Source organism: Pelophylax lessonae (assembly GCF_965119305.1).
Source record: "Pelophylax lessonae genome assembly, chromosome: 4".
In the NCBI taxonomy this organism is placed as follows: Eukaryota; Metazoa; Chordata; class Amphibia; order Anura; family Ranidae; genus Pelophylax; species Pelophylax lessonae.
Window position 1 is genome coordinate 87,984,044 of NC_138771.1, and position 12,375 is coordinate 87,996,418.

The 12,375-nt window shown below is 39.1% G+C and overlaps 1 protein-coding gene across 7 annotated transcripts in view; it reads left to right on the forward strand.

Moving 5' to 3' along the window:
* Positions 1-12,375, forward strand: part of DMXL2 (Dmx like 2) — a 429,248-nt gene that overhangs the window by 88,355 nt on the left and 328,518 nt on the right. For all 7 annotated transcript variants that reach the window (XM_082252816.1, XM_082252819.1, XM_082252821.1 and 4 more), the window contains exons 6-7: positions 3,425-3,491; positions 9,830-9,999. In XM_082252816.1, the coding sequence (XP_082108942.1) occupies positions 3,425-3,491; positions 9,830-9,999 (237 nt within the window). The remainder of the gene's footprint in view (positions 1-3,424; positions 3,492-9,829; positions 10,000-12,375) is intronic.

Below are 12,375 nucleotides of genomic sequence, written 5' to 3' on the forward strand. Positions count from 1 at the left end.
TGTTAAAGCAGTAGTAAACCACAAAAAAAAAAAACTGGGGTAATGTCATTATGTGGTAGTATGCAATGCATATTAGCATAGTTTGAATGGCAGAGCCATGCGTGTGGGAGTCACAGCTGTGGCACAACTCATGTGACATGCCGTCCATGGAGAGCACAGTGCAAATGCCCTGGTGATGTCACTGGCTGCTTTACATGTAAATATTTTTTAAATGGTGCACATTTAGGAGATATCTACTATACCCACAGGTAAGCCTTAATATAGGCTTACCTGCAGGTGCAAAGCAACAAAAGGAGTTTGCTCTCACTTAAAATGATTTGTCTTATTCCTCAAGGATCTGGTCCTTCGTCCTCCTCACTGGTTTAGCTGAGACAGGTTTCCCAGATGATGTTCTTTGCGGTTTCAAACTGCTCTTGCCAGTTTCAAACTGTTGTTGCCAGTCTCAAGCTGCTCTTGTCGGTCTCAAACTGCTCTTGTCATCGCCCCTCTCACCAACTCAATAGAAACAATTTAATTGGTTATAACCGGTGCAGAAAGGAACCCACATACATTATATAAAAACACAATCTTTTTTTTTTTTTTTGCAAATAGCTCAAAAAATTACTTGTGGACCTATTGCAGGTCTTAAAAACAAGTGCCTATTTATAGTATTTTATATTGAATAAGTATACACTAACTGCTACTTATCAACCACAATTGAGGGCTTATTCAATTTCTTGCTGTGTGTCACACGAGTAATCCTTGATTGCCGCTCTTTCCTCACTCCTTTTTTCATTCTTTGTGCCCACCCTGGGAGTTTCCTACATGGTTTCCACATTTACAGGTTTGAGTTGGGGATTGTTTGACAAACATTTGTACATATTATATAATTGTTAAATATGTCCTAATGATTCCTTTTTGTATATAGTTAGCTCTACGATTATTCTTATGGGGGCCTAAATGACCCATGATGACTTATCTCCACAAGGCTGCAGATTTTGTATTAAGCAATAAATGAGTTGAATAAGCCTTCTATTGTCGTTAAGTAGCAGTGGGTGTATACTTTTTCAATAGAAAATACTATAAATAGGGAATTGTTTTCCTGTAATAGGTCCACGTGTGATTTTATGAGATTATGATAAAATGTGATTGTTTTTCTATATAGTATACTGTTTTCATATTCCTTTCTGTTCCAGTAAAATCTGTTTAAATGTTTCCTGTTGAGTTTGGCTCTCACCAATGTCCTCCTGTATAGTACAGGACCAGTGACCACATCATCGAGATGGACTGTGGCCAGTGGTAAGAGTGGGAGATGACTTCCAGCGTAAGAGAGCAGAGGACTGTCGGCTGTTGTGTGACCTCTGGTTAAGGTATCAGTGTGTGTTGGCACATACCCTAAAAAAAAAAAAAAAAAAAAAAAAAGAATATATCCTCCACTAGTATAAAGGGGAGAAGAAAAATTGTAATTGTATTATTTTCTTTAACCATTTTTGGACCAGAAGGATTTGCCCCCTTAATGACCAGGCCATTTTTTGAGATTTGGCACTGTGTTAATTAACAGAAAATTGCGCAGTCATGCGATACTGTACCGAAAATAAAATTGATGTCCTTTTTTTGCCACAAGTTCTTTTGGTGGTATTTGATCACCTCTGCGATTTTTTTATTTTTTGCGCAATAAACAAAAAAAGAGCAACAATTCTAAAAAATATATATATATTTCACATTTTGCTATATAACATTCACAATAAAAAAAATTTAAAATTCTAAATTTTTCATCCTTTTAGGCCAATTTGTATTCTGCTACATATTTTTGGTAAAAAAAAATCGCAATAAGCGTATTTTGATTGGTTTGCGCAAAATTTTTTGTGTCTACAAACTAGGGGAAAGATTTATGTCATTTTTATTTATTTTTTTACTAGTACTGGCGGGGATCTGCGATTTTAGTCTGAACTGCGACATTGCGGCGGACAGATTGGACCCGTGACTGACATTTTTGACACTTTTGGGGGGGCCAGTGACATTACTACAGTAATATGCACTGTTACTGTAATAATGACGTTGGGAGGGAAGGGGCTAACCTAGGGGTGAGCAAAGAGTTAAGTGTGAGCCTTGGGGAGTGATTTATAACTGTATGGGGGGGTGGGCTTGTGAAATGACCACAGAGACATGTGATCCTATATAGAAGGATCACAGGCACTCTGTGATCATTTCAGAGAGAAGCACGGTCAGCTGTGTTTACAACAGCTGACCGTCCTCTCTCAGCGGGGAGCGATCGCAGATGCCCCGGCGGCAATCGCGGCTGCCGGTCCTGTGTGCCTCCTTGGCAAGCCAGGTGCTAAGGAGTCACCCATGCATGCATACTCCCAAGCCAGGTTGTGTTCATCCATAGACTGCTTGACAGACGGCAGTGGGAGCCTTTGGCTCCGCTGCCTTCAGTTCTTCCTGTAAAAGTAGGAAGTGAGGGGAGCTGTGACAGCAGCCTCCAGGTAAGCGTTTAAGGACAGGGAGATAGGACAGATAGTGGAGTGTTTTTACCTTAATTCAGAGAATGCATTAGGGTGAAAAAAATTTAGACTTTAAAACCCCTTTAATTAATTTGCAACGATAGATCAGATGGTTACGTTTGTGGTTGTCTTTGATAAAAGCTATTGTAATATGTTTAGTTTTCTTGTTGATGAAGATGACTTTGGGGGCAGTAGGAAGGTGGCATCCATATTTAAAGCTTTTTAGGCAAATTGCTAAATGCAAAAAAAATGCAAAATGATAGAAATTGATTTTTCTTTTCAGCCAGACTTGTGATTTACACATCTTTCATACGCTGTAGTCAGGGGGCAATAAATACTATTCCCTTTTTTAGGTTTGTATCTACTGTGTCACTTGTTAGCAGTATGGGAAATCTGATTCATTGCCCAATGAGCAAGTGATAAATGAAACTGCAATGTAATATGGAAAATGATCACATGCAGTAGAAAAAGTGTGTGAATAACCAAACAAGCTGAACAGAATCTATAAAGAAATTCATGTATATGTGTGTTTGGCTTTTTGCTTGGAATTTCAGAAGCAAATGCAAAATGAAAGACCAAGAAATGTCCTCATATAGAGCCCCTAAATCCGTTTTTTTTTTTTTTTTTTTTAAATGGAGAGTGCAAAGACTGAATTAACTTGATTAAATAAATCTGTTTTATATTGTGCACAAGGAATACAAAACGTAGGTGTTTGATCTAATACTTGTACTTTAGTAGTCCCTAAAAGTAATTTCTCAGCTCACTTGTTTCAGTGTATGTTTTATTAAGGTATTCTTCACAAACATCAATCGCCTAAATTGTAACTGGAGGATTCATGACCTACAGCACCAGATCAATTCTTTTTATTTATTAATCTCATTTACATACTTTGCAAAACAGCACATCATGAGTATGAATATTTAATGTTTCTTTGCAAACAGGACTGCTGTGCCTGTGCTTTTGATGGAGTGGTCCCCAGATGGTGAATACTTTGCAACTGCAGGGAAGGTAAGTTATCACACTATTTTAAGAACTGTTGTTGTATGTAATTATTTCGTTATTTTAAACGCTGGGTAACAAACTATTAGAGAGCTGCTAATTCTGTTCCTCAAACATGGTTAATTATTGCAATGTCAGAAATTTGAAATGTTATCTAAGGTTTACAGAAATGTGGTGCAGTTATCAGATATTTTTATAGGGCTTTTGAACATAACTCAAAAACAATTAAAGTCACCAGTTCATGCGCTGATCAATAATTCACATCACGGTTCGCTGATAGTCCTTTTGGGAGAGGCTTCCAATGCCAGGTCGCTGCAGCTCTCCTAAATATCCACTATGCAGTGGAAAAGAGAATCTGTACAAGGTAAAAAGGAGAAGAGCGCACAGCCACCTCAGCATAATGCTTTTTTTATTTAGAAAATACAGGAAGCTTGATAAAATAAAACTCACATTTGGGAGAACAAACCTGGGCGTATAAATAATGCGGCATGTAGGTTTACGCCCCTCTCCTGGATCGCCGCTGCAAGAAGCTTAACGCCGACAACCTCCACCTCTACTGGTGACTTCCGGGTCCTCCTGTGCTAGGCTCTAGCTTGTTCAGTGGAGTGCGCCTGTGCCCGGAACAGCCAGCGCTGTGCATGAGCGAGGGGAACTCCCGGAGGACATGGGGAAGAGGAGAGATGGATAGGTCGATGTACGACCAAGTTGGTTGCTATGACAACACATTTCAGAGGCTTCCTCAGGTCATGGCCAGCAAAATTAATTGCAGTAGCCCCTCCCTTACCCCTCTTCTTAAAGGCCATACCAGGAGAGGTAAATTTACACAGGAACCAGTGGATAGGACTTAAAAACAACCATAGATACATCATAATAAAATCATTTATAAAAGTATTTTGAAAAAATAAAATAAAAAATGTAATAACATTAATAGATTAATCGAAATAGAAAATGAATAGATAATTAATAGATAAAATTAATAAAATCTTAAACATATTTCATAACCCTGGCTGACGGGCATAACAATTCCTCATTAATCCAAAATGCTTGCCCTAGACCCCTAGGGTGTGGGACCATATCGAACACCAATAATAGAATGTAAAGAGGCCAATAACCGAACCTTAGATAAGAGTACTGACCTCTGGTTCCTCATTTACCTTTCAGGGGGCATCGAAGTAAGCAAAAAGATCCAAAAGGTTTCTCGCATGCATAGCCGCGAGAACTTTTCCCCTTCAGGGAGGCACATGGGTATAGACTCAATACCGAAGAGCTCCAGGCCTTCCATACTACCTTCATGCACCTGACAAAAATGCAGAGGAACACTGTGAAGCTTTTGGATCTTTTTTGCTTAATTTGATGCCCCCTGAGGGGTTAAATGAGGAACTAGAGGTCAGTACTCTTATCTTAGGTTCCATCATTGACCTCGTTACATTCCATTATTGGAGTTCGATATGGTCTCTAGGGGTATAGGGCAAGTTTTTTTTTTTTTTTTTTTTCAAATATTTTATTTATTCAAAGACTGACGAGACAGTACAGATAAATACAACAGTGCAAATGTATGACCAAGCAGCTGTAACAAAGATATAACAGATATTCAACAGGAACATGTCTGCAGCATCAAAGCGCAAAAAGTCTACGAATAGGCAGTCAAAACGAAGGTGCAGGTCTCTAAGGCACAACAGTAGTGAGGAAGTGTTATGCCCGCCAGCCAGGGTTATGAAATATGTTTACGTTTTAATAACTTTTATCTATTCATTTTATTACATTTTTTAATATTTTTTTTTTTTTTTTTCAAAATACTTTTTAAAAATTATTTTTTTATGATCTATCTATGGTTATTTTTAAGTCCTGTCCACTGGTTTCCGGTGTAAGTTTACCTCTCCTGGTATGGCCCTTTTTAACAGCAGTTAAATTGCTGCGTGGTGCCAGTATGAGTGTGACCTGAGGAAAGAGGCCATGCCCCTGAACGCGTTGTCATAGCAACCAACTTGGTCATGCATCGACCTATCCATCTCTCTCTCTCTCTCCCCGTGTCTTCCGGGAGTTCCCCGCGCTAATGCGCAGCGCTGGCTGGTCCCAGAGAGCCCAGCACAGGAGGACCCAGAAGTTACTGTTTGGGTTGGAGGTGGAGGTTGAGGTTGTCGGCGTTAAGCTTCTTGCGGAGATCCAGGAGAGGGGTGTATACCTACATATAACATACATAAGTGCAGCGCAATCAGTATAAACAATGAGGATAATCAGTTGAGACAGTGAAGCCCAAAAGTCCCTTGTAGAAAAGAGGAAATCGTATGACGTGTGAGATATAAGATCCAGAGATCCACTTCAGGTGATGTGCCTCCACCCTGAGTAAAAATATTGCGTATATCTTGATTATAACAGACCCGCCCACTCAGGAAGCAGGAAGTGACCAGAGTCAGGTGTCGGTGTCAGCAGAAGCAGGCAGCAACTAGCAATTTCAAAAGGACTGACAGTCTTCGTATTTTTCTCAAGACAAGATTTAGGTGGCTATCTGCACTTCTTCTGGGTCAGTGACTCAGAAAGTACTGAAGCAAGAGGATAAGCATGAAAGCCGGACAGTAGGAATTTTCAGCATTAAAGCCAGGCAACCAACCTTTTTCAAAAAACAACAAAGATTGGCAGGTGATCTATCAAGTTTTCAGCGAAAGGGGAGAAGATTGTGCTTCAGATCCTCGGTTTATATTTGCTGTTTTGCTTTTCATGATCTATTGGTCTGATAAGGGCATATCAGATAAATTCCGGTGGTGGATCTACTATATACTTCACCTCACTATCAAGCTTGCTGTAATGCTATAGTTTCACTGGGACTTTTTACTGTTTGATGGACTGTTCATATTGGTCTTTATTATTAGGGCTTCACCCCAACCTCCATTTTCTTAGTGATTTTCTTTCATAAATCATTTGTGTAGCTGCTTCAATAATGCAATAAGTTTAATGTTGTTTTATTAATTTATGATCTTAATAAGTAGCGCAGCAATACTCGCACCTTTAAAAATATTGCGCTCACCTCAAGATCAGACCCCTGTGTTACCAGAAGGTCTAATGACCTTTGTCTTTGGGATCAGTCGCAAAAAGAGAGCCACAAGGTCCCAGCCAATGGTCTGTAATCCAGGGAATGCAGAGGACACTCCAGTAGACAACGGCTTGAATGTAATACTAATAGTCGGCGTTCCGGCAGCTGACTCTGACTCTGTGAGACTGCTTGTTTGCCGTTGTCCTTCGGGGGACCTGTTCTCTGCGCCCCCGTCCCACCGTGCTTACGCGCAAATGCGAACACGTAATTTACTCCCGCACACCTATGTAAACGGTGATCGCACCCACATGTGCAGTATTATCGCGAACGTCAGAGCGAGAGCAATAATTCTAGCACCAGACCTTCTGTGCCACTCTAAACTGGTAACCTGTAAAGGCATTTAAAGCAACACCTATGAAGAATTTTAAGCACTGTAGTTTGCCACCATTCCACGGGCAGACGCAATTTTAAAGCGTGATATGTTCGGTATCTTTTTACTCGGCGTAACATTCTTTCACAGTATACAAAAAAATTGGGCTAGCTTTACGGTTTTATTTATTTTTTTTTATTCTTGAAAGTGTTTATTTTCTCTAAAAATGGCGTTTGAAAAATCGCTGCGCAAATACCGTGTGACATAAAAAATTGCAACACACACCATTTTATTCTATAGGGTCTCTGCTAAAAAAAAAAAAAAAAAAAATATATATATATAAAAAATAAAATATACATATAAAAAAAAAAAAAAAAAAAAATATATATATATATATATATATATATAATGTTTTGGGGTGCTAAGTAATTTCCTAGGAAAAAAAAGTAGATTTTTACATGTAGGAGCGAAGTGTCAGAATAGGTTTGGGAAGGAGGTGGTTAAATGAAATAACAAAAAATATTTTTTTTTTCTCTTTAAAAAAAAATGAAATTCTTCCAGCCTGGACAGGAAGTCACGTCATGACGTCGCTCTGGTCCTCCAAGGTTGTAGAGTCAATGAAAGAGTACTAACTCTTTGATGGGTTATGGGAGCAGCTGGCCGCGCCGTCAGATCGTTTCTCAGGTGAACGTGCAGAAACGGAAGCCCGAGAAACACCGCCCAGTGTTTCATGAGAGAGCCGGGTACTGGGGTTGTGGATGATATTTTCAGCCATAATCCCACTAAACCACTTGGAAATCGCATTGGATATATACGTATTGCGGTTGACAAGTGGTTAAAGTAGATCTCATATAAGCTTTAAAAACGCTAATGTCATGTTATGAAGCTTTCATTAAAGGTGCTATGTTTGGTTGCCTTCCTCTATCCTCCTAAAGTCATGTTTCAGCAGCCATGATTATCCAGGCATATGATTCTGTGACAGATGGCATCGTTAAGAGACTTCCAGCTAGAAGGCGATTGCTGCCTCCGCTTCAGATGGCGTTTTGTTTCCATTTTCATCATGGGTGTGACTCATTTATACTTAAGTGCTCCTGTTATGTTACACTGTGACCCAGGGAGACAACCCTTTGTCTTCACAAAGGATACGTAAAGGATTTTTATACAATATAAACCCTTTAAAATTCTAGCCCATTCATATAAATGCATTAGAAATCTGAGTTTTATGATGATTTCAGCAGGAAACTTTGGCTGTAGTGTACTTTGAGTACATGCTTGTTTTACTGTTTGTGTTATAGAGGCAGAGGTGTCGACCCCCATCAGGAAGACAGGAGCTTGCTAAATTTTTTACTGAGTACAGCGGGTATTTTCCTATACTTGCAAAGGCTTAAGGCTAATGTCAGGCGGGCGACTATACCGCTAGTGATCCTGCTCACATTACTGTTGATCGAGATACAGCCGTGTTTGGGCCAGGGACAGAGCCACAACACACACTATCTGGCTACTGAGGGAATGAATCTATAGGGACAGATGAGCAGCCTATTTAGTGATCCTGCCGTGCCACTTGTAATTTGTCTCTGCCGACAGACCTGCCTAGGTGAGCTGACACAGGGCAACCATGTTTGAAATTCATAGTCAGCCATAAAATGTATTTTATTTGCAGCAGACACCCCCACCTCCTACCCCTTCAGGATCTGGCTACATTAGGACTTCATCTTATATAATTACCAAACTTTTAGTTGCATTCCAAGACATCCTTATCAGTACGATGAGAGGACGGGCCTGCGGGCCTTCCCAACGGTTTTAAAGTGGTTGTAAATCTTCCTTTTCTTTTTTATTAAAATAACAAACATGTTTATACTTACCTGCTCTGTGCAATGCTTTTGCACAGAACAGCCCCGATCCGCCTCTTCTGGGATCCCCCTTTGAAAGACTCTTTCCATGAGGGCATCTGTGCGTGCTTGCTCACAAGTTCCGCTGCTGCATCCATTGACACAGACAGCGGGCCCGGCCCCGCCCCACCCCCTGCTTCTATGTCACAGCATTTGATTGACAGCCAATGGCTCCCGCTTCTATCAAGCTACCCAATGAGGAGAGAGACAGCGGCAGGAGATGCTGCTGTCATGCACATTGTTGGATCGGATCGGGCTCAGGTAAGAAAAAGATGGGGGGGGGGAAGCTGCAGCACAGAAGGTTTTTCACCTTAATGCATAAAATACATTAAGGTGAAAAACCTTAAGGTTTTAGAACCACTTTAACATCAAAACAAAGCAGGGCAACCAGATAACCTTTTTGAGTTAGCCTGTCTACACCCACTTACATGGGACAATCCACTACCCAGTCTCACTCTAATGGCCGTCATAAAACCATTAAGCTTTTGGGTAACCAGAATCTTCACAGATATCTGTCTTGGTCTCACTCATCACCTGTCGTAAATAGCTCAGCTGGTGGAATGACTGACTGATTGTTATTAGCCAAAGAATCAAGACTTCAGAGTATTTTAGTAATCCCGAGCTGAAAATAGTACAACCAGAATAAGAACATATATATCTGTATGAGTTAATTAGCAGCATTTTAAGCCAAAACACCACTATTCCAGGAGATACTGGAAGTGGATTAGGCCCATTACCTCTCCTAGGTGAAAAAGCCATCCGATACCCATCAAAAGTTAATTTCTTGTTGGTCAATAATATGCAAGTTACCAGACATTAACCAGTATGTAATAATACCTATAGAAAACTGTATCTGTGGGAGGGCATCTGCATGGTCATAAACCTGTGCACTGCATCTCTCATGTCAAGGTATGAACAGCCTAATGCTATTCCAGGAGGTAATGGTGTTGTTGCCTACAGATCACTTATTGTGTTATTTCAAAGTTGAGATGACTAGTCAAAATATAGGATGTACAGATTTCTTTTTCATCTGAAAGACACCCAGTCATTGTCTTCACAGGATGATTGTCTCTTAAAAGTGTGGTATCCTCTTTCTGGGTGGAAATCATCATTTTTGGTGGGAGAAAGTCAAGATAAAAAAGTGGATGTCAACTTTTCATTTGTGTACCTTGCCCATCCTCGGACAGTGATTGGATTTTCATGGAGAAATACAAGCAGATTTATGCCAAGGTAAAAATCCACATAACTGATTTATCCATCCTTAACGTATAGTTGTATGAACTGATGCAAAAAAAATGTATTTCTTCTACTGGTGTCTTATTAAAGATTGTTGATTATGCGCTTTCTGTTCAGCAGGATATGCCCTTAAAGCAAACCGAGTGATTAGCGTAAGTGTTCTGTATATGTGGGGAAAGAAAACCTTTCTTGTTTTGTAATTGTGATTAACAGAAGTAATTTGCTTTTTGCTACTGAACTAGGGAACTAATTTTTGTATTTGAGTCTAGGTGAAATAATGTAATGGCTAACTGCTAAAATAAGCTAAAATCTTTTTTTATTTATTTTTTTAACCCTGTTGTATTATATGTTGCTGTTTTCATGTTGCTACCCTCCTATGGCAATATTCAACGCCAAAAACATAACAAATCACAGGATAAATTTTTATTGGACAAGTTTGAAGGCAAAGAGAGAGGCTTTGTCCCAGTCTTCTGAGGGTAGGGCATATCCCAGTTCCCGCTCCCAGTCTCGGATGTAGAAGGCAGAATTGGGGAAGGCACTTGCAAGCAGTAAGCCATGGAGTTTCGAGATAGTATGTGAGTAGGGCCAAAACAACTACTCGATTAATCGACAACTAATCGATTATGAAAATAGTAAAAAAAAATAAAAGAATGAAAATAGTTGTCAACTATTTTCATAATCAATTAGTTGGTCAGCCAATTAGTTGGCCTGCATACAGAATGCATTATTTGTTTACATATCAGAAGACACAGTGCAGCACACATACAGCTCAGTACACCGTCCATAGATGTCAGTAAGTGCCTTAGAACTTGTGAATGTGTGAGGAGCAATGCCTCATGGGACATGTAGTCCTGGGCAGAAAGTGAGTGGTTCTAAAAGCAGAAGTTTTTTACCTTGCTTTTAGGGGCACTCTATACTATACTTTGCAGCTTGCTTTTGGGGCACTCTGAAGGCAGGAGGAGCCAGAAGTTTCAGTGGGGGACCCCAGAAGAGGAGAATTAGGGCTGCTCTGTGCAAAACCATTACACAGAACAGGTAAGTATAACATGTTTGGTTTTTTTTTTTTTTAAATCTGCCTAACAAAAAATTGGCCAAAAAAAAAGCATAAAAAAATGCAAAACACAGCAAAATCACGTGCACAAAATGCACAGCAAAAAGCATGAAAAGCAAACTGCATAGGTGTGAACCGAGCCTTATGCTGGTCATACACGTATCAGTTTTTGGATGAGAATATTCATACGAAAAATCTTTGTACATTCGCTGAATGAAAGAATGCCGTTGGAAAATTTCACCTGCTTTTAACATTCAGTTTTAAAATGTCTGTCTAATATAATCTAATTTCTGAACGAAGACCACATACACGGTCTGAAAATTCCTTTGGCCAAGAAGTTTTCTATTCTGCTACTTCGAATTTTCCAATCACTATGGTTGAAAACGAATGTCGATTTGACCCCTCTAACGATTTGAAAATCGAGCAAATGTTCTTTTAAATGAAAATTATTTGGTAGGAAGACATTGTTTTTATATGACCAGCATAAGTGACAGCAGGCGCAGGGAGCTTTTATCAAACAACTTGCCTATGACAAGGGAGTCTGTCATACATAATATATTACCGTTCTGTCTGAAAATCGGCACAAAAAAAAAAAAAAAAATTATCTCTGAGTCTGATATTTTACCAGATTCAACCTCTAATAGTATATTCAGTATATCTCTTCTGTCATTCTCAGAGTGGATTAGAGATTTTGCTCCCTAACCATATAGTTGGTTATTTATATTTACGACTGTAAATAGATATTTGGGAATAAATTGCCCCTTTTTTTTTTTTTTTTTTTAACTTTTTTTTTTAAAGGTTATTATCCGATTAGTCAATTGAAATAATAATTGGCCAACTACCGGTAATTGATTTATGAAAATAATCCTGGAATGATTAGTTGCAGCCCTACATGTGAGCAATCCTAATTGGGGAGACATAAATCCTCAAATGGGTCAGGTCCCTATGAAGACTACTCTTGTCCTGCAGTTTGTAAGAATATTTAATAATAAATATCTCGCGCTCGTACTTATGTCAGAATATTTATACTGCTCTGAATATAGCAGTGTATTTATTTATGGTTAATAAGCAAAGATCTGTGAAAAAGGAGAGTCTTCACCTATTACCATAAATCAATGTCGTGAATTCTTTTTAATTGATTAATTTCTTTTTAAAAGCATATACCAATCTTAGTGAGTACAGTCTACAGCGTGGAATATATATAAAAATATTTATTCGCCAGACATGTAAACACAATATATGATCAAACAAGAAATGACACAAAAAGATAACTCTACAGAAAAAATACTAACTTCAAACAATCAATGCAATGTGATGTT